This window comes from Bubalus kerabau, chromosome 5, assembly GCF_029407905.1.
Source record: "Bubalus kerabau isolate K-KA32 ecotype Philippines breed swamp buffalo chromosome 5, PCC_UOA_SB_1v2, whole genome shotgun sequence".
In the NCBI taxonomy this organism is placed as follows: domain Eukaryota; kingdom Metazoa; phylum Chordata; class Mammalia; order Artiodactyla; family Bovidae; genus Bubalus; species Bubalus kerabau.
Window position 1 is genome coordinate 99,657,345 of NC_073628.1, and position 23,356 is coordinate 99,680,700.

The 23,356-nt window shown below is 43.8% G+C and overlaps 1 protein-coding gene across 6 annotated transcripts in view; it reads left to right on the forward strand.

Annotated features, from left to right (window-relative positions):
- RERE (arginine-glutamic acid dipeptide repeats) overlaps positions 1 to 23,356 on the forward strand; it is a 409,996-nt gene that overhangs the window by 315,004 nt on the left and 71,636 nt on the right. For all 6 annotated transcript variants that reach the window (XM_055582399.1, XM_055582404.1, XM_055582401.1 and 3 more), the window contains one exon: positions 7,489 to 7,587. In XM_055582399.1, coding sequence (XP_055438374.1) covers positions 7,489 to 7,587 — 99 coding nt within the window. The remainder of the gene's footprint in view (positions 1 to 7,488; positions 7,588 to 23,356) is intronic.

Here is a 23,356-nt window from a genome sequence, read left to right on the forward strand (position 1 = left end):
GAAATCGAATATTATCCCTAATGGACTGCAATTATTTAATATTTAGCATGAATGCAATCTAACCTCAGATAGGCTTTTTCTGCAGTTATTATAATGGCTGTAATTGCAGAAGAATACTTTGGCATAGCAGTAGCTGCCAGCTGCAATGCCATTTGATCTAAAAAGGTCACAGTAAAAGGGACATTTAAATTAAGTTATAAATTACAATTGAAGAACAATATTTTGATGTGTGAGACCAGGGATGACAGAGCAGGAGATGTAATTCATGGGTTCATTATAGAACAGAGGTGCCTGACAGCTGAGCCGTGCCAAGGGGAGAATTTATTTGCAGCATCACGCAGACAGAAAATGGCAGCTCAGATGAGAAGCTGTAGTAGAAACTCGAAACCTTGTGGTAATACGCAGAGTTTATGCTAATCAGACTGCCCCAGATCCAGCGATGTTTAATGATTGCTGTAATATAAATGAGATGTTCGGACATGTGCACATTTTCAATCTTATTTAAATTAAGACCTCATCCTTGCTCTATAAAATAACACAGTTTATAACCAGGCATTAAGGTTGATTCTCTCACCTCCCTGTCCAATGTACAGATTTGCTGAAATTTCGTAATTGTTTAGGCAGGAGAGTTAAAGCTTGAAACAAGAATTCTGTCCATGGCAGCTTTGAGGAAGGATATAATTTAGTGTTTATAGCGATCCATGAGAAGTTCAATCATGAGTTAATTAAACAGTAGGCAGTCATTAAGTATTATTTATTCTTTCGAGAAGCTTGCCAGTAAAGCACTTATATATATTAAATTATAGAAAGTAATAAGCAGGGAATGATTTGTCAGGCTGAGTGAGAGGAGCAGGTTTAACTTGGGCAATTACGCAGAAATGTGTTTTTCTTCTTGTGGCCTGACCCTTCCTTCCTACTAATCACAGAGAGGTCAGGGGCTGTCACAGGACACTCGAGGCTGTGTAGTCCCCAGCACCGTGTGCACCTTGAACCTGCAAGTGTTTAAGAAGCTTGCATAATAGCCGTGCCCCTGAACTGTTACTCCCCATGATGGTACCGCTGGACAGTTCATAGCCATTTGGCCTTTTGGGGTATCTTGTCACATGGTGTCTCATTTATTGCTTTTCATGGTCCTTTGACACAGCGAGGGGCTGATGTTGTTAGTCCCACTTGACACAGATGAGAACCTCAACTCAGCCGGTTTGTGATGAAGCTTTAAGGCATCTGTCTCCCTGCTCAGACTTGATGCCGTGCTCACACTCATGAGGCTGCAGAGGCCTTGACTGTGGGAGCAGTTGTGCAGGCGGGCTCCTGAGCACCTGGAATCTTTTGAGTTGTTCAGAGCATTTCATGCAGCAGCCAGCTGTGTCCAGTTACAGAGGGCACCGTGTCCCTGGTGTTGTGTCATTCGGTGTTGCCATTCAATTTGTTAAGCAGAACCAAACTAGGGGTTTGCTACTGGAAGCTGCTATTGTTTTTAGCGCTGTCACACCCCCGGTCCACTCTGCTACTGTGCTTGGGCCATCTTAGCCATCTTTGGTGGCACTTTATGTGACATTTAGAGTTGCTCAGGAGCTCTTGTTGAATGAATGGAAGGACAACAGAGAATGTAATGACAGCAGCCTCCCGGTGGGGCTGGGGTGTCCCTTGGGTCTCAGGGCAGCAGAAGGCATGGCCAAGGAGAGTGGACAGCTGGTCGGGGAAGAGCCACCTGGACTCTGACAGTGAACAAACCAGAATTGAAGGGAAGAGCTCAAGCTGAGCAATCTGTGGAGCAAATTCTGGGAACCAGCTGACAGACTGCTGGGAAACAGCAAAGCAAAGAGAATTCCACGATGGGGTGACTTAGAGGCTAGTGCGTTGGTGAAAAATCACCATTTTGTTATCAGATCTCCCAGATACTGACCTGTGGTTTAGGGAAAGATGACTTTTATTGCTACTTGTGCCTAAGTGCAGACCTGCAGTTCAGTGATGTGGAAGCGGCAGATTTACAAGTGCATGCTTCCCTGATCATCGGATTAAAACACACACACATATGCATACAGACATGTGCACATGCACAGCCTGTGATGACGAATTTGAAAACAGTGGTTTTTGTGGAATGACTTCCTGCTCTACTGCCTGGCGGGTCATGGTGACAGCGTCAAATCTAGGTTCTTCTCTCTACGGAAGCTTGTGAAGATTAGAAGCTGACTGGATAAGAATGCTCTGTCTTGGTGCCTACTTTTTGCACTGATGTTGACCCAGTAGCTCCAAGATGGTACATTTCTCTGTACATTAAAATTGCTTTAATCCCAGATTTTCCCAGTATGTCTTGGCTGCAAATGGACAGAAAGGTCTCCTTACCTTGCTTTCATTGCTCTTCTGAGACTACAGAGTGAAGCTGTTTGAGCGTCTTCACTGCGGTTTCTTTGAGCAGTCTTCTCTAGGGTAATGCGAGAAAATCTTATTTACAGTGAAGAACCTTTTACCTTAGCTATATTGGGCACTGAATTTCCCATACTGATGTACCTGTGTGGTCGTGATCAGGTTTTTCATATTTGGAACCCACCTATTTTTCACAGGTTGAGATTGTTCCAGTTCCTCAGAGCTTGACAAAGTATTGGGAATATTTTCAAAAACAATCTTTAAAGATTTGAGATAGCCAGTATTTTGGTAAACTTACAAACTCTTAATTTACATGAGGAATACAGTTGAAACAACTAGTTAAGCTCTAGCTCAAACATTATTTTGGCTCCAGTCTGAAGAAAAACAAATCTTCTATTCCCTCAGAAAACAAACCCTTTTTAAGAAGTGCTTTTTTGTGCCTGATAGAGTATATTAAGCAAAGAAGGTGGAACCCAGCAACCCAGCCTTTTAGGACCCTAGGGTATAGGTGTGACTTTAGGTGAATGTGTCACATGAGAACAGTTCTTTAATCTGCTTCTCAGCCCAGCATTTCCGACACCCATTTCCTGTGCTTCTCCTGGCTCTGTCTTTCCCTTCACCCAGGAGAGCGTCTGGCACCGTTTAGCACTCAGTACATGTTTGCAGAAGGAGTGAAGGATGTCCTGAACTTCCAGTAATTTTCCCAAAGTGCTTGATAGATATTCAAAGAAACAATGTGGGCTGAAACAACTGTTAATATGTTAAAAAGTCCATCTTTAGTAAATATAACTGAAGTGTTTCTTTAAAAATGTAATGCTCTCAGAACTTCCTCAGACTCAATTGCTATAAAGTGGGAATAACTGTTTGCAACGTTAAGAAGGGGCTTGTTGAGAAAGGTCCCTTTGGGTTCTCTGGGAAGAGGGCATGCCAGAACAGAACCTTGTACTGGCCTTCATGAATTCTTGATGACAGCACCGTCACTCCCGACTCCATGCCTTCAATCAGTATTGGTCACTGTTGTTAAATAGTGCCACACTCTTACTTTTCAGGCGTGTTTTTGGCAGAGATGGAGGAGGTGGACACTCTGGATACTTGTTGGGTCCATGGAATGGAAAGGTCAGGAATAGGACTGTTTTTAGAAGACAGGCTGACAGTGGATCCCATGAGCGGAGGCAATTACCTGTTATTCAGCTTACCACATATATCACAACAGCTTTGTCAGGGGAAAGTGTGATCTGAACAAAGGAATCACAGATGTGAGGATGTGTTTGAGGGAAAACTCTCTATTAAAGCACCTCATGAGAAATTTGACTGGGGACTCCATGCAAGCAGGAGCACCCTCCTTGAAAAACCAAACAACCCTGAGTGCAGCAGGTCCCTCAGAACATTTCTTCCAGCTCATTTAAAGCTCTTCTTGGTTCACCAAGAGGCAGGAATGTCATAGGGATTAATGACTTAACTTCATTCACTTGTTCACTTTTGGAATGGGCCCTGTGTTCTTATGAGTAATTTCCTGTTATCAGCCATGTAAGATTTAATTTTTTTTCTGTGTACTGTACCAGAGTTTTAATCAAATTTCATTAATTATTAACATGAATAATTATGTGAAACATAAGTGGTTTTGTTTATAGTTTAACAATTTTTTTTCTGTCTCTGGAAAGGCTACTCTCTAATCTAGAAAATTAATGAAAATTGGATAGAGACTACTTCCTTCATTTTTTTCTCCTTCCTTCTAAAAATAAATAGCTAACACTCATTTAGCATACTATGTGCCAGGTACTTATAAGCAATTTTACATGTAGTTTCTAATGTTATCCTCACAATAGCCCTGAAAGGCAGATGCTATTATTATATGCATTTTTAAAAAATGATAAAATTGAGGCCCAAAGAGGATAAGTAACTTGTCCATGGCCACACACCTAGTAAGTGGTAGAGCTAGAATTCCACTCCAGATAATCTGGCTCCAAAGTCCATAGTTTTTCATCACTTTCTGTATAATTACCCCATTTACTGTAATTATCTCTTATAAAATATTGTTAATTTGCCATGAGCTTTTTATTAAGAATTCATGATTTGATCAACTTGAATTGATTTCAGAGTATCACTAACATGTTGTTGTTCAGTCGCTAAGTCATGTCTGACTTTTTGTGACCCCATGAAATGCAGCATGCCAGGCTTCCTTTTCCTTTACTGTCTCCTGGAGTTTGCTCAAACTCATGTCCATTGAGTTAGTGATGCTATCTAACTATCTCATCCTCTGCTGCCCCCTTCTCCTCCTGCCTTCAATCTTTCCCAGCATCAGGGTCTTTTCCAATGAGTTGGCTCTTCACATTAGGTGGCCAGAGTATTGGAGCTTCAGCCTCAGTCCTTCCAATGAATGAATATTCAGGGTTGATTTCCTTTAGGATTGACTGGTTTGGTAAAAAATTAAATAGCCATGCAGTTTTTCCCTTTATTCAGTTCTGATCCTTGCTGTTAAGCTCTCATTATAAATCCTAATTATATTCTACTGCTACTGCTGCTAAGTCGCTTCAGTCATGTCCGACTCTGTGCGACCCCATAGACGGCAGACCACTAGGCTCCTCTGTCCCTGGGATTCTCCAGGCAAGAACACTGGCGTAGGTTGCCATTTCCTTCTCCAATGCATGAAAGTGAAAAGTGAAAGTGAAGTCGCTCAGTCGTGTCCGACTCTCAGCGACCCCATGGACTGGAGCCTACCAGGCTCCTCCATCCATGGGGTTTTCCAGGCAAGAGTACTGGAGTGGGGTGCCATTGCCTTCTCTGAATTATATTATAGAACTTGGCAAATATCTGCTTGTTCTGGATCTTAGGCAAAGTATGAAAATCTAACTATTTTTATTTTATATATTTCTCAAAGGAGGCCAGTTGAACAGTTTTCAAACATTTGCAAATTCTAATATTTTAGTATAGTATTTCATTTATTTAGTATAATATTTATAGTATACTATTTTTTAAATCCTCTAACAATGAACATCATAAAAATACATAAGGTCATATCTAGCATCCATATTTTTTGTGTACACTCACCCATATCCACACCTAACCACCACCAAAAAAAAGATTCAGCATTAATCATTGAAGTAGGTGTTTTTGGTTTTTTTAAGGTAGTTGTCTTAGTAATTAATTTCTAGTCTGGACATCTGTGGGTAGTCTGGACTTGGAGTAAGTTGGGATCCTCTAAAATGTGAGACTAACTTGGGAAATTTTGATTTTTAATAACTTTTTGTTTTGCTGAATGAGCAATGAAAATGGACATTTAACTTCCAGTAGCAGTCAAATAGTTATAGGAGAGATTTGCTATATCCAAAATTTTTATTTATTTGTTCTTCCATTCATCCATCCAAACAAATAAACAAACTGACTTACTAGTAAAGTTCGCACCTTATTTGTACTGAGGATTTGCAAATGCTGGTGAATTTTTCAAATAAGGGATTGAAGCACTTGTAGAAAGATCAGCATGTCCCCTGCAGGCTGGTGTTGTGTTCACTGCTGTGTCCCCAGGGTTTGGGGTGTGGCCTGCACGATAATAGATACTCAGCTAACATCAGATTGAATGAACCTGAAGACACTGAGGTGGAGATTTAGGTTGAGTCTATCGAGGGACAGTAAGTAGTTGAAGGCCTTTATTTATTAACTCAACAAGTATCTCTGTGTATCACCTTTTGCTATGGATGGTGTTAGTTCCTGGAGGTATAGGTCTCAGCTAGAACAAATGCTCCTATCAGAGTAGACTTTGGAAAGAAAGGGCAGTTCCCGGTGAGAAATCTGGAGAGACAGCCGTAGTTTGGGAAGGTCGATATGAGCAGGAGGATCATTCTCTCTGCTTCTTCTCTTCATTGTCCACAGGTGGAGACTCAGGAACCAGAGGTGGACATGGTCATAGGAGCCAAGGCAGGCGTATCTTTGCAAGATGGAGAGGGATCGGGGTGCCAGGCATTGCCCAGGGTTAGAAAGGATATGGAGTATAAAAACATTCTGTGTTTCCCTGGTGGTCCAGTGGTTAAGAATCTGCCTGCCAGTACAGGGGACATGAGTTCGATTCCTGGTCCAGGAAGATTCCACATGCTGCAGAGCAGCTAAGCCAGTGAGCCACAACTGTTGAGCCTGTGCTCCACAACAAGGGGCTTCCCTTGTGGCTCAGCTGGTAAAGAATCCACCTGCAATACAGCAGACCTGCGTTTGATCCCTGGGTTGGGAGGATATTCTGGCCTGGAGAATTCCATGGAGTAAAGAGTTGGATATGACTGAGCGACTTTCACTTTCACTTTCCGCAAGAGTAGCCCCTGCTCGCCACAACTAGAGAAAAGTCTGCACATAGCAATGAAGACCCAGCACAGCCAAAAATAAATAAATCTTAAAAAAAAAAAAAAAATCAACAGTTTTGACCAGAGAGAAAGTCCAGTCCTAAAAGGAGCATGTAGATAAACTAACATCTTCATTTATATGTGCTGAGAAGTTAGTATACTGTTACATAATTAGATTTAAAGTTTTTATATTTAGATACTTGAAATTTTTTTTAGTGAAATTATAGGTGAAAGACTTAAGACGTGCTAATGGGAAAGAACATAATCTGTCATGTCTTTAGACCACTTTGAGGGAAATGGGACAAGAGTAGGGGTCACGTAGGCTGGGTTTGAGTCTTGGCTCCACCGCCTACTGGCTTAGTATGGGTGAGTACCTTTACTCGACCTTTGCATGCCTCAGTCTCATCCATAAAATGGGTGATGAGGGTTCCTACTCTGTAAGATTAACTGAGAGAATACGTTCCTCATAGGATTAAGAAAGATAATGAGTGTGTGGAAGGTGTTTTAGCAACAGCCTAGGCTAAATTTTCCATAAATGTTACTGTTGGTCTTCATCTTGTTCCTGTCATTGCCAGAATGTTCTCTCTCCTGCTTGTGTCCTTCTCCCAGAACAGCTGGATATAGGGAGTGGTTGGATATTAGCCAGTTATGACACTGGCTAAAGTGACTCTGAGTCTCGTGTGCCCATCTCATGACTCTTCGGTTAGAGTAAATGAAGGATCCCCTTTTTATTGATTTGCTTCCAGTTCTGTTATTTGGTGCAATGAACAAACTAAAATTGTCATTATTGTTTTAGCTCCATGAAAGTGGCTATGATGCTGGCAAAGCTCTGCAGCGGCTGGTGAAGAAGCCTGTGCCCAAGCTGATCGAGAAGAGCTGGACCGAGGACGAAGTGGTGAGCGGGCGGGAGTCGGCCTCGGGTCTGCTCTGGGGCTTGAGGGGCGGCTGGGCGTGCTGCTCACCGCATCCCCAGGATCCGGTCATGGCTGCAGACTGCCTATGGCATCTGTCAGTCAGGATAAAGAGCCTTTGAACCTTATAATTGTATGGAAAGACTTGAGTTTAGTCAGCATTTGTTTCATAGAAAATGGGAAAGATTTCCCCAGCTGTCATGGAAAGAGAGGAAATAGTTGCTCTTTAAAAAAATTAGTTTGGTTGGTTGGTTTGTTTGGGTGCAGGCTAGCTTTTGATACCTCCTTCTGTTAAGATTCAGTCATTTTAGAACCAGCTGATACTCTCTTTAGATTAGGGCTGCACATTGTTTTTGTTGTAAAGTCTGGTAGGGTCTCTAACCTGCAGAAGGACAGTAGTCAAGAGCAGGAAACAGACTTTAAATCAGTATCGGATCTTTCACATTCATTCTGTTACTGCTGCTGCTGCTAAGTCGCTTCAGTCGTGTCCGACTCTGTGTGACCCCATAGACGGCAGCCCACCAGGCTCCGCCATCCCTGGGATTCTCCAGGCAAGAACACTGGAGTGGGTTGCCATTTCCTTCTCCAATGCATGAAAGTGAAAAGTGAAAGGGAAGTCGCTCAGTCATGTCCGACGGTGGGAAGATAGAAATGTACCCAGAAGTACATGTTTTCTAACTCATGGATTTTATCCCAGCAGAAAGAGTTCTAATGAAGCTCTCCTCCACCTTGTGACTTTGGGGAGAAGAATTGCTACACAAAGCAGGGAGATTTCTTGTGCTTTTGCAAATACAGTCTTCAGTATGAGCATCACCACTTGACATTTGCCCTTGAGGCTGACCGAGATTAAGATGAGGGCTGGCACCGATACACATATTGATTGATTGTGAGTTCCTTGCCTGTCTTTAAGAATAGCCTATGGGAGAGTGTTTCCTGGTCCCACTGTTCCTGGTCCCACTGTTTAAGCAGTTTTTATCAAGTGCTTGTTATGTGCCAGGTGCTGTGTTAGGCACCATCAAGGGGAACTCAGGGCCCCCCCTCGAGAGGGGAGACCACCTGTAAATCAGTGTGTGCTGAGGAAAGCCGTGGGCAGGGGGCGGGGGTGAACCAGGTCGGGGCCTGGCTTCTGTGAGGAGGCAAGTCTTGGATATTGAGGGCCCTAAGGTGGAAGCGCACCTGGCGTGTTGGAGGAACAGGAGGAGAGAGGCAGGAGAGGTAGGGCACAGGTCGGGTGGCCTGTGGACCTGTGTTCGGGGAGTCTTGCTGGTTGCTTTGCGTGAGTGGCTTCTGAGCACAGGGACTCCATCTGCCAATGGCTCTATGGCTGCTGCTTCAAGCAAGAGTGTCTTCGGGGCTGTGTGAGAGCCCAGGCCTGGGTGACCGAGCGGCACAGCAGCGGTGGTGGTGAGAAGTGGCGAGATCCTGGGTGTGTGCCCAAGGAAGTTGTCCGTTGGGTGCTGTGGATTAGGGCAGCAGGGGTTGAGAGGAGTGAGGGAAAAATCAGGAGGCAGCAAGGAGGGGCCAAGATGGTGAGATGGTCCTTGAAGCTTCCATAAGAGAGCGCCAGCCTTCTCAGTGGTCCCTCAGTTCATCGGAGTGTTGGCGAAGCTGATGTCTCAGCTTTGAAATAGAGAATGTGAAACTTGACCCGATTAGTAAAGAGATGTAGACAGCTCAAACTTTTGTCCTTGAGACGGTGGCCAAAGTAAAAATGTTAAACTCAACTGTGTTGATAAGTCACATATTAAAAAACTAAAAATAGAGTTGCCATATGATCCAGCCATCCCATTTCTGGGCGTATATCCAGAGAAAACTCTAATTTGAAAAGATACATGCACCACTGTTCACAATAGTCAACACATAGAAGCAACCTGAATGCACATAGAAGATGAGTGGATAAAGGAGATGTGGTGCATGTGTGTGTGTGTGTGTGTGTGTGTGTAATGAAATATTACTCAGCCTTAAGAAAGAATGAAATAATGCCATTTGCAGCAACATGGATGGGCCTAGAGATTATCATACTAAGGGAAGTAAGTCAGAGAAAGACAAATACACGATACCACTTATAGGTGGAGTCTAATATGACACAGGTGAACTTATTTATGAAATAGAAACAGATTCATAGATATAGAAAGCAAACTTATAGTTACCAAAGGGGGAACATGGCATGGGGGAGGGATAAATTAGGTGTTTGGAATTAATAGACACAAACTACTATGTATAAAAAAGATGAACAACAAGGTCCTATATATTGAATATAGTTCCCTGTGCTGTACGGAGAACTTATATTCAGTATCCTGTGATAAACCATAATGATTATGGTGTGAAAGTGATTTGGTATGTGATAAATCCTAATGAGTATGAAGAGAGTATGAAAAAATATTTATGTTTATATTACTGAATCACTGCTATACAGAAATTAACACAACATTTTAAATCAAGTATACTTCAATTTAAAAAAAAAAAGTCATGGATATTGTTTCCCACTGTAGACCTATTTATGGGAGAAGAAGTAAGAGATTTGATGGGTAAAAATGTTAAATTCTACACAAAGCCTTTGTGGAAGACAGACATAAGGAGATGAAAAGGCTGGGACAGTCGTGGACAGTGGCCCATCCTAGGGCCTGTCAGCACGGATGTCCCCTGACAGCTGCTTCCCAGACTCAGGCTCCTCACTTGGTCTGGTCTCTCCTCTCCTTCCACCTTCATGTGCCCCCCTGCCCCTCCCTTTTCACTCCTGCCTCCCCAGCTCCTTTCTCTCTCCCCCTCCATTCACTCCTCCATTGACCTTTCATTCCCTCTGGACCTTTCACATTCCTGCTGAAAAGAGCTGGCTTCCTTCCCCAACAGCATTTGCTTACATCAGACGCAGGGTGGGCAGTGTCCCCCTCTGCTGCCTCTTGGGGACTTGGAGCAAATGGTAGGATGAAGGAGGGTCGGGAACCTGACACATGGGGAAAAGCCCAGCTTGATTCTGAAAAGTGAAGCAGGACTCCAGAGTGCCACTCACTCCCAGCCTGGGATAATCACATCTAACCGCATACATCCTTGTCAGTCTGGGCTCATTTTTACCATGTTTGTTTTAGTGTAAGTTTTAAGAAATATTTTGGCAGTCATCCAGCCCTTGCAGAGCCCAGGGATCAAATGGTTCCCTTACACATAGGAAGTTAAGTTCACTTTCTAAAACCTCAACGGGGAATGAGGGAGGGTGATTGAGTAATTGATAGGCTGAGGGAAGCCTCACCTGAACTGTCCAGATCACCTCTCTGAATCGTTTTATGTGGCGGTAGGGCACATAAACCAGCACTGCTCTTAACCTGCCACCCCTCCTGCTGAAACTCCCACATTTTCTCACCCCAGGAATCAGAAGATTTAAGCAAAGTAAATGGGCCTGAACTCAAATAAATACATGAACCTGCCTCTTTTGTCCCTCTTAATGTTCTGTATACTTGGATGCTCTAGTTATATTTAAATTTCATTGGCTCCAGTATATCAGTTTGACCAGCTGCCCATCATCTGACCCGACTCCAGCATCGATGAACTTGCTTTCCTTTGCACAGACATGAATGGAGCACTGTGTGACAGGGTTGGCAGGGAGCACCTGCCATGGGACCCCTGGCTGTGCTGACAGTGGGAACCTCCTGACCCTGTGGGTCTTCTGCCCTGGGAACAGACTCCTCTCTCTCTCTTGCCAACCCAGACCCTAAGGTTCAGCGTCAAGGCACTCCCCTGCTGAACTAGGTCTGCATCCTTTGTTGGCTGCTCCTGAAGCCTCTGTGCTGCCATCGTGACAGCTTTGTTCCTCACGGTCTTTATTTCTAAGTTGGTTGTCCTTCTAGTTTGTAGACTTATGAAGAGTGAGGACTTTCTGATAGTGAGAGTAATGTCTCTGCCTTTGAGGCACTTGAGTATTGACAACTCTTTATTTAAGATGATTGGTTTTAAACTTCACTCTAATTGACACTGTCCTCAATCCAGCATTTAATGGTTAATAATTATGCATCAGCACCAAGGAGAAAAACTTATATATGGATCCAGTGATGCATATAAAAATAAACCTTAAAAGTTTACTTTTGAGAAAAGTTCCCAAATTATGGTTAGCACTATCACCGGACCTCTTCTTCTGAGGTCTTTCTGATAATGATTAATTCTTGAGATCTTAGGCCTCAGAATTAAACAACAGGAGGCCTTTCATTTCACACTTCCTCTCAGTAATTCCTTAGACACTTGGTGTGTTGTTACAGATATGGTATTTCTTATTGAAGTTGCCTTAGGGCTGAGATACTTTAAATTCTATTGAACTGAAGCCAGATTTGTGCCAGTTTCTGTCAAATTCTAAGCCAAATAATGACAAAAGAACTCTGTTTTAGAGGAGAGACTGTTGGAAACACCTTGGTAGCTAGCTCATGGGGAAGTCTTTCAGGCTAAATAAACCAGGTCAGATCAGAGGAGTGTTTTTGCTTTAATTCAAGAAGCTTATTGAACCCCTAACATGGGCTAGGATGGAACCCACGTCAGTGACTGGCTGCTGCCTTGGAGAGTGATGTTGCTGGTTAACCAGTTTCACTTACAGCATGCTAAAAATATTGTTCCTTTTCAGGAAACCATCCAAATCAGTAGAACTCAGGAAGAGAAAGAAGAGGAAAGTACAGATCAGAACTTAAAAAAACAACAACCCTAGATTATTAGGTTTTTAATTAAACATGATGAACACATTTAAATATAACACAAAAGCCCCAGGGCTGAACTGCGCCTAATCGAAACAGATTAAGCCACCCTTCCATTAAGCCACCCTTCCATGCTCGGGTAGTTATTAATTCTGTTTGTTTATGCATGCAGGCTGAAGGGAGCATTTGCGCCCTTGTGTTGTTGCTTATTGCACTGGGATTCCATTGCTTTCTTGGTGCTGTGCTCTTAATTAGCATTCAGCTGTTGATTATGGAAATACTGGGGGTGCTAATTGAATTCTTTTCAAAATTCAGGGCCTGCATTTTCCTTGTGGAGTTTGGCCTGCCTTGCAAGGTTGTAAGATTGGGTGCCTCTCTGAGCTGTGCATTTCACCCTTTGCTTCCCATCCACTTTGCTGTGTTTCAGGAATTACTTTCATGCAGAAATAGCTTTGGGCATAATTCCAGGTGTCACATAAGGGAGAGGTTGTGTTGCTTTGGATGTCCCTGCAGAGTGCTTCCATTTTATCTTGGGTAACTGTAACTTTTGGAGGTTTCCCTGGTGGCTCAGATGGTGAAGAATCTGCCTGCAATGCGGGAGACCTGAGTTGAATTCCTGGGTGGGATCCCCTGGAGAAGGGAATAGCAACCCACTCCAGTATTTTGCCTGGAGAATTCCATGGACAGAGGAGCCTGGTGGGCTACAGTCTATGGGGTTGCGAGCAGTTGGACACGACTGAGTGACCAAAGCTTTCACTTTCAACTGTAACTTTTATCTTGAAATATGTGTGTGTGTTCAGTTCCTCAATCGTGTCTGACTCTTTGCAGCCCATGGACTATAGCCTGCCAGGCTCCTCTGTCCATGGAATTCTCCAGGCAAGAATACTGGAGTGGGTTGCCATTTCCTACTCCAGGGGATCTTCCCGACCCAGGGGTGGAACCAGTCTCTCTTGCTTCTCCTGAATTGGCAGGCAGATTGTTTACCACTAGCGCCACCTAGAAAGCCCCATCTTGAAATATGGTTCCCTTTAAATATTTCATATCAACTTTGATGTAAAACATTGAGGTGAACAACCTAGATACAGATAACCTCTGGAATTTTTTTATCCAAAAAGCGTTAATCTGTGGGGACAAGAAACCTTAATTGGTCATGTACATGGATTTTACAGATTCATAAATTTTAAAACATCTGAACCATCTTTCAGTTTAAAACTCCATTTATCATAAACATAAATGGAAGTCTTTCTTTTGAAGTGTACATGACATGGGAGACTAATTCTCTGAATATCTGTAATCCAATGAACCCAGGCCACTGGTCAAGGAATTACTCAGATGGAGTACACAAAGCCCTTGCCACAGTGTCTTTCTTTAGCAGCACCTTCCGAGGCCTTTGTTATGGCCTTTTTGGAATGTTTGCTCAATAAAACATTGTTTTCATTGTTCACTATTTTCAAGCCAGGCATCTGGATGTGCCAGAAGACAGAGCTGCTTAGTGGGGCAAAAATACAATGAATTTTATTTACTGTTTGTGTGGCAGCTATAGAAAATGGAATTCACAGCAGCACCGAAGTTAAGTCCCTACAGCAGCAGGAGGTGGTGGAGGTGAAAGCTGCAGGGGCAGGGCGGGGCGCCTACAGCCCACGATTACCTACCTGCAGATGTAAGCTTTAGGTGGTCCGTAATCTTCGTGTTCGGTTTTAAAGGTATATAACATTAAATGTAGGAGAAGGCTTAATTGAATTATATTTATTTTAAGAATGGTCCTGTTTCCAGAGTTGTGGAACATTTTATATAGTCTTTCAAGAAATGTTGATGAACCTGTAGGTCATCCAGTATGAATCCATTCATTTTCTTTTTCTTTTTTAAATTTTATGTGGCTCTTTCTCTCTTGTGAGACCATTATTATAAAAACATTAAAGGGAAGTTGAAACCTCATCACCGTCTCACATTTTCCTTGTTTCATACTCTCTTCAAAGTACTTTGTTTCACGTACCTACATCATTTTATGTCATTGTAAACTTATATAAATTGAATCATAACATTAAAATTCTCACTTTCTAAAGAAATCTTAATCTGAAATTTTTTACAGTTTGCTTAGAACCCAAAATATAGATATGCTGTATTTAGTGTAACTCATAATATGTACTCAGTATATTTTAAATTGGATGAAAGTAGTTTTTTCTCCCTACTGATTACCCTTCCTCTCATTTTAAACTAAATTGGTAACCGTTTCTTACAAACAGCTTAATCCTTAGATATGAGAGTAGAAAAAAGAAAAGGAAGAATTATAATGTGTGTTGCCATACATTGTACATATAAGTAAAATACATGTTGCTCATGTTACGTATTCTTATTATGGTCCATGGTAAGAATCAGGCCTTACTATTAAAAAAGGAAGATGTACATTTGGGTAAAATTTGCCTAATGTTTCAGATATTAGTGAAACTAAACTATCTTTTCTGTAATTGACTCCCATCAGCCTTTGACTCAAACTCTTGTTTAAAGAAGTCAATAGTGTGGATAGAGTGGAGTTTATTGTCAAGTCCTTTTGGAAATGAGACACCAAATTAAAAATCAATTATATGTGTAGAAAAGTTGGTGTAAGGCAATCAATTTTGTCAGTTTGCAGAAAGATTCTACTGTGTAACAAGCTGTGAAGAGAACTGTACTTTAGAGTCCTTTAGTAAATGAAATAAGCCAAGCATTGGAAGGGGAGAGATATTTCAAAAATTTATTTCACTGTTTCATATCAGTAGAAGTTGCCTCTGGGTTAAATCTACAAATTCAGCTGTGACCTTGCCTTTCACATACGTGGCTTTATTGCTTTCTAGGCTTCCTCTTTATGCTGTGCTCAAAGTTAGTATGCCTGTTTCTCTCTTTTTAAACAAGAACATTTTTTTTTTTCATTTTCTTTAACAAGTATGTTTTCACATTCCTTATCCCAAGCCCTAATTTTAGTGTTTTTTGTTTTTGTTTTTAAGAAAGCTAACAGTGCATTGTGTTGTTCTCTTGGGCTGTGTGTGTGTGTGTTTTCTTGTTCATGCACGTGTACGTGTTTGGGCCTTGGGGCGATGTAGGATAGAACAGAGACCTGGGAAGTAACCCCACATGGAATACAAGCATAGCATAAATTAGTTCTCACTGCCCAGGCTAACCTTTTAAAATCAAAGAGTAATTTCTATGGGACATTTTTCATTTTTGCTTGAAGTGGGGCAGTGTTGGGTAGAATCTTCAGCCTGAAAGATTAATACATATGAGAGCAGTGGGTTATTGAAACCATGTTTCCATCTCATTTTCAAGGACGTGAAAAAAAAATGAAGATAGCATGTACTTTCAGCTACTCTCCATCATCTTTCTCTGTTCATTTTAAAAATGAGAGCAAGGCATGAGGGGACTTGAGAGATGCATTTGTTCTCCGATAGACAGAGTGGTTACTTTATAAATGAAGAGGCTGGAAAAACCCTTTCCTTCTGCAGTTTCTTAGCAACAGAACTGAAGTCAATTTTTGTTTTGTATGCATGGAACACTTTGTGTACAGTGACATTGGAGCCTTACATTTTCACAGGTGAAACACACCTTATTAGCCTGGTAGCTAGAATTCAGGATTAGGGAAGGAAACAGGAGGTTTAAAAAAAAAAAAAGATTGCAGTGAGGGGGAACCTACATTGAGAGGAAGTAACTCATGGAAGAGGAGAGTGAAAAAGTTGGCTTAAAGCTCAACATTCAGAAAACTAAGATCACAGCATCCGGTCCCATCACTTCATGGCAAATAGATGGGGAAACAGTGGAAACAGTGGCTGACTTTATTTTGGGGGGCTCCAAAATCACTGCAGATGGTGATTGCAGCCATGAAATTAAAGGATGCTTACTCCTTGGAAGGAAAGTTATGCCCAACCTAGACAGCATATTAAAAAGCAGAGACATCACTTTGTCAACAAAGGTCTGTCTAGTCAAGGCTATGGTTTTTCCAGTGGTCATGTATGGATGTGAGAGTTGGACTATAAAGAAAGCTGAGCGCTGAAGAATTGATGCTTTTGAACTGTGGTGTTGGAGAAGACTCTTGAGAGTCCCTTGGACTGCAAGGAGATCCAACCAGTCCATCCTAAAGGAGATCAGTCCTGGGTGTTCATTGGAAGGACTGATACTGAAGCTCCAATACTTTGGCTACCTGATCCAAAGAACTGACTCATTAGAAAAGACCCTGATGCTGGGAAAGATTGAGGGCAGGAGGAGAAGGGGATGACAGAGGATGAGATGGTTGGATGGCATCACTGACACAATAGACATGGGTTTGGGTGGACTCCGGGAGTTGGTGATGGACAGGGAGGCCTGGCGTGCTGTGGTTCATGGGGTCACAAAGAGTCGAACACAACTGAGCAACTGAACTGAACTCATGAAAGCTGTCTCCTCTTGGCCCACTTGTGTCTTAAATCTAGTCTCTTTGAGGTAGAAGTAGTAATGGCCTTGGTGGCCCCCAATTGCTGTGTTCACTGAGGTGCCAGCCTGGTTTTTGTATTCCCCGGTAGTGTTGTGTGCTTATTCTTCTACTGATAACCCTGCATACTGCCAAGTGATAACCAGTTATGTTTCAGCACTTGCTTTAGGACATTTTTCCAGAGTTATGTTTATATTGGTAAATTCCAGTGCATTATCCACACCTATATGGCAGAGCACTGAGGTGTTAGGAAGCAGAATGTGTTTGGTGGTCAGAAAGAAGAAATACAGTTTCTGCAGTTGGATCTCATCTTAGTGTTCAGGCCCAGGTCTGTGTCTCCAGCTTTGGGCTTGTTGAGTTTGGTATTGGGGCTTGGCAGAGAGAAGAGATGGCAAGTGAGCCTTAAGACAGGATGAGTCCTTCATGCTGTTCACCAGGATACTTGTTCAGTTCTCATTTTAGATTACTGGTCAGAAGTCATTCATTTATTTCATTAATGTCCAGGGAGCACCAGCACAATGCCAGGCGCCACTGTGTGTCCGTGATAACAGCAGGGAACAGAACGAACAAACCCCCTGTCCTCATAGAGCTGACATTCTAGTGGGGAAGGCAGATTGAAACAAGACCTTAAGTGACATACCTAGTGTGTTTGCCAAGTGCTAGAGTCTTGTATCCCCAGAATGTGGCCCAGGGCCTGGAGCAAAATTGGTCATCAGAAAACATTGTTTGACTGGGTTGAATAGTAGAGGATGTTCCACCTCCCCCGAAGTCCCCAGATCCTCAGACCACTTCAGTGGAGCTGGCCCTTGACACTGAATACAGTCAAGGAGGACTTCTGAGTCATCCTGCATGAGGCCAGAGCATCTTCAGACTCCATCAGTGTTACGTGGACGCTTCCCTGCTCTTTTCTTCTTGGTAGCTTCCCTTGGAAGGAGCAGCCCACTCCTTCCAGTTGTCTGTTTTATTTTCTTGTTGTTCAGTCGCCAAGTCGTGCCCGACTCTTGGTGATCCCATGGACTGCAGCACTCCAGGCTTCCCTGTCCCTCACCATGTCCCAGAGTTTGCCCAAGTTCATGTCCATTGAATCAGTGATGCCATCCAACCATCTCATCCTCTGTTGCCCTCTTCTCCTTCTGCTTTCAATCTTTCCCAGCATCAGGGTCTTTTCCAATGAGTCAGCTGGTTCAAATCAGGCAGCCAAAGTATTGGAGCTTCAGCTTCAGCATCAGAACTTCCAGTGAATATTCAGGGTTGATTTTCTTTAGGATTGACTGGTTTGATCTCCTTGCTTTCCAAGGGACTCTCAAGAATCTTCTCCAGCACCACAATTTGAAAGCATCAATTCTTCAGTGCTCTGCCTTCTTTATCGTCCAGCTCTCACATCTGTACATGACTACTGTACATAGGTTTGACTATACGGACCTTTGTCGGCAAAGTGATGTCTTTGCTTTTTAACGCAGTCTTTAGGTTTGTCATAGCTTTCCTACCAAGAAGCAATTTTGTAGACTCTGATTTTAAGAGCCCATTCCTTGCATCACTTAATACTTACTGACACGTGTGGTTGCAACATTCTGCTGTGAGCGAGTGACAGAGGGAGAGAAGGGCACTGCCCAGTATTCATCTAACCACTTGGACTAACCCACCTGCCCTCAGAACTCTGTGTCTTGGGTGGTCTTGTTTTGTAATCACAAAGATGTGCGATGTGGGTAATATATTTTTCCTGTCAGGATTCCTCTAAACCTCAGGTGTGCTCCCACTATTTGGGCACTTTAGGAGTGTTTTTTCCCCTTGCTAGAGAGCTAGACTCCATGTAATTGATCCCAGCAGTAGGAAACACAACTGTCAAGTTGATACACCACAGAACCCATGAGGAGGAGGCGGCGGCAGAGAAAGCTGCAAGTGAGAAAGAACCACAGAGTCAGAGAATCCTGCTGAATGACTGAAATTACATCATGTGTCCTGAGGGCTGAAAGCCTACCAACACCACATTCAACATTTAAAATCTGTGCCTAGAGCCTGTTTTGTTTTTTTACCGAGTATACTCTGTCATTCTGGATCATTTTATTAAATGGTCAGAAATTACGACCCTGCAGAACTAGGAAGATCTCCATCCTACAGGTAGGTGGAGGATACCTTGGACACGGAGAGTCACTGCTGCTTTGCTGTGTTGGTCCACATCCTCCCAGGGCACCGTGAGCACGACTGAGACAGACCCTGGATGCTGGGGGAGGTGGAAGCTCAGGGTGGCCGTTCCCCTCCTCTCTGGACACTCACTATGGGTGGAGGTAGGGGCACAGGCAGGAGGAGGCCTGGTGGTTTGGGAGAAGATGCTGGCCCAAGAGCAGAAGGCCCAGGTGACGGTCCTCAGACTGGTGACCACAAGGACGTTGGGTCTCCACTTGGGTCTTAGTTTTCTTATCTGAGAAAAAAGGAGAGGAGGAGGAACTTTGTGATGGCTGACAGGTTTGTGTAACCGGAAACTGGATCTGATGCCAGTCTCGGGCTACTGCCCACCTCCAGCCTTTTACTTCCAGGAAAACATGGGCACATATTTTTTCTAAATCATCTCTGGTTAAGAAATATGAAAAGGTGGACACCTGTGTACTCACACATCTTCTTAGTACTAAGGGTTCTAGGTTTCCCCTTGAAGCTAATTTGTAGGTTTTGATTATGAATTTATTTTTTTCCTAATCTTTCCCATCAGCAGTAATAAAGGAGAACCTTCTAGACTACAGAGATGCACAGTAATGAGTATTATGTGCTCTGCCAGAGTGGGAGGAAAGTCTGATCCGTGTTCAGTGGATGTGCTTCACAGTTCTTCAGTCTCCCTCCTCCTCTGAACAGCCCCGAGTCTTCTCTGGGAGCCTCTGGTGCTGGAGTCTGTGGAGGTGTCACATTTACTAGTAAGCTGCTTTCCAAACAGGCACTATTAGCATAAATTAGCTATTTCCTTTTTCTGTCTGGGCCTCTCAACTTTTGGGTAACAGAGCTAAAGAGTTTCAGTTATCTGTTTTTGAAAGGAAAGTTTTAGAAAATGAATTTGACTATGGTCTTTAGTAAGGGAACCAGTTGACCCGGACCCCAGACCCATATGACATTCACCTACAAGTCAAAAAGCTTTGCTTGTGGAAGGCCCTGGGCTCTGTGCTCTCCCGTGTCCCCAGCAGAATACCACCTGGGCCCCTTGATGGCATCAGATGAAGCTGTTCAGACTCCTGAAGCTGCTTAAAGAATGGGGTGGACTCTGCGTACTTAGTACCTTCCTTCCAGTGCTTGGAAATGCCGTTCTCCAGTCTTTAGCAGTAATATAACAAAAGTTAGAAGATACTTTCAGATCGTCCTCAAGGACAGCCCAGCTTCTTTGCCAGCTTCCCAGGTTTTTGAGCCCAGAGCAGCCTGACCTTAGTGGTTTGTTTTCCTCATTAGAGCTCTGACTTTGTAATCAGCTCACATTTTTCGTTCTTCGCTTGTTCTGTCTCCTCCTCTCAACTTTCTTTAAAACCCCGTGTCAAACATTCCAGGGATCTGTTTTCTTGCTTTTAGGCTAATTTTCAGAGGGATCATTCAGTTGTTAAGCATCATACTGTGTTATCCTCAGCTGGTTTGGAATAATTTTAGGCAGTGGAGGATTCCATTGTTATGAGGACATGCATGTATGGGAGAGGCCCTTGCCTTCTGATGAATACAAAAGGGTTCTTAGAGCCCCACATCAAATGTCATCATCATCAGTGTCTGGGTAACCAACTTTAGATGTTCCTTAGATAATATTATACAGGGAATAGGAAAGACAAAGGGCTTCTTTTTCACCTTCTATCAAATTGAATTCCACTGCATTTCCATATCTGCTATGTGCAAGGCTCTGCTGAGTACTGGTGAGACCCCTTCATCCTCTGTTTACTGTTAAGCGATGTGTTTTGTATTTAGCTGAGATTTTTAGAAACAAGACTTAAAAATGGTATTGATTTCTTTATCTAAGAGGGGAATTTCTTGGGGACTTTAGACAAATAAACATCATCTCTTCTTTAACTGCTGAGGTCTCTGCAGGAGGCACCACTCACCTTGATAATTGCCTGGCGGTGTGTCATCCTTGACTGATCCTGGCCGCGGGTATAAATGGGCACTTGAGTCGGACATTGTCGCCACAGGCACCAGAGAGGAGAGAGCAGGCCCACAGTGAACGCCTGCTTCTAGTGCCTCATCTCCTCCTGATACTGCGAGCTGAGTCCATGGAAGACCAAGGGGTGAACCCGATCTGCTCTGTTTTCCAGCAGGGAGATTGGGTGAGGCTCTGAGGAGGAGGCACTTTGAAGTATAGATGGGGTTTCAGCAGGCGGACACCCTGGATTTTAATGGAAGAACAAAGGTTTAAAGAACGTGGGTGGCTGGTCAGTAGCTGGTTGCCCAGTTGAAGGATGCTGTAGGTGGTTGAGTGGATAAGATGGGTGACTTGAAGCCATCCACTCTTTATGGGAAGAGAAGTTTGTGTTGAATTTAATAGGAAATAAGGAATAATTACATATATTTGAGTGTGGGGAATGGCAGGACTGGGACCGTCACTGAAAATTCATCTGGCATGACAGGGACTGGTGGATGGAAGTGGTAGAGAGGGAGTCGTGGTTCTGAGACTTGGCTGCACATTAACATCACCCGGAGAACTTGAAACATCCCAGTGCCCAGACTGCGCTCTGAGTCAGAGTCTCTGTCTGAGGTGGGACCCAGGCGCCCATATTCTCGGCCCTGAGAACCACAAGACTGGGTGAAGTCTGCAGTCCTGGTGGAAGATTTTGAGAGCTCTGAGTTTACAGCAGTGCTGCTCAACCTTGGTTGAACACTGGAACCACACAGGAAACTTTAACACACACACACAGGAACCACACAAGAAAGTTTATCACACACACATACAGGAGACATGGGTCTGCCCCAGAGACTCTGATTTTACTTCCCCCTGGGATATAGCTAGGGTGCTGGGGTTCTGCTCTGCAGCCGAGATTGAGAAAGACTGTGGTGGAGGCTGTGAGAAGCAAGAGCAGGGATTAAGAGAGGCCGAGGAGCTATAGTAAGACCTCTGTTATGTGCCAGGTGCTGTGCCGAGAGCGTGGCGCGAGGTGACTCATTTGTGGACATTCTGCACATGGAGAAGCTGGGTCACTGCCAGGAGGGAGAACTTTGCTGAGGTCACAGCGCGGTTCATAGAGCCTGCTTTGCCAGCCCAGCCTTGAGCCCGAGTCCAGCTCCTCACCTGCTACACTACTTGGCTTGTCTGGAGAAGCCCAGCTGATTGGAAATAGGGAGCAAGGAAAAAGTTGAGACGCTGTTCAGACATTGTGTTTTGGTGCAAGGGAGGAGGCTGCTGGTACAGCTGATAAAACCCTGCACTCAGGAGTAGTTGCTTCGGGGAGGGGAGGAGAGTTTATGTTGAATTTGAAGTGATTGTAAAAGATACAGGTGGGTGTCGCAGTTAGGCATGGAGGTCTAAAGATAGAAGAACTTTCTCATTTACAGAGGGGGTCATAGTTAAGGAAGCTGAACTTGAAGAGCTTAATTAGCTTGCTGAGGATCACAGAGCTAGCAAGTGGCAGGGCCAGGATCTGCTGAGGTTGCCAGGGGAGACCGTGCAGCAAGAGAGGAGACTGAGGGAATTTTTATGTTGAGGTGCAGAAGACTGGACAAAGTGATGGAGCCACTTAGTACAGAGTCAGGAAAGGAATAGTTGAAAGGCAGGAGGAAGATTTGGGTCCTGTTTCATTTGTTGTTAACCATTTGTTTGACTTGGTAGGATATGAGGAATGATTATGTATTTTTTAATGGGGGCAGTGATAGGGTTGGAGTTGACTTTGACATAACTTAATTGGAAGATTGGGTAGAAAGTTGGTCCGAGGTCAGGATGCAGAGGCATGTGTAGCAGTGTTGATGGTGTTGCTGGAGTAACTGTTAGTCTGGTCCGGATCCAGAACTCAGGGAACCAGGGCAGAAGTGGCAGCGGAGTTGAAGGGCTGGAAGTCACGAGTCAAGGAGAAGAGGCTTTTGTGGGATTCACAGTGACTGTGCACTAGTAAAGAAAAGGAATTTTCTGGTTTTCACAGATGTCCAGTCATAAGTGGGTGGCTAGGTTGGAAGATAGGAGGGGGCACCAGGAATTGTGGCTGCGAGCAGCTCTGGGCAAAGGTTTTTCACGTTCCTGAGAGTGCTGTCAGAAGGCAGGGTAGAGAAAGGGCCTTTTAGCTTGGTATTGGCTCGCTGATAGGCAGCGAGAGGCTGGCTTGGTTGGTTGATGTTATGATGAGGGGAAAGGTTGTGGATGATGCTCTCAGACAGGCTTGTCTTTGCTGGAGTTGAAGAACACATGTAGAACCAAGCTGCTGGCCCTATCATTGGAGCGGGGAGGACGATGCTGTGTGCACCGTGTGTGAAGGTGCTGATGAAGGGGGGCGTTGGGGGTTAGGGCACATGGAGAACGGGGGTGGGGGGAGAGACAATAACTCTAGGATATAAAGAACCAGTTGGGGGATGCTAGGGTGAGATGTCCCAAGCCAGAGGTAGGGATGGGAGGAGAGTAATGGGGAAGGGGTGGGAAGGAAGCTTGTGCTGTGGGTGATGGTGCTGGGGAGACTGAGAGGTGGCCCCCAAGCACTGGTCTGCTGAGTGATGTGC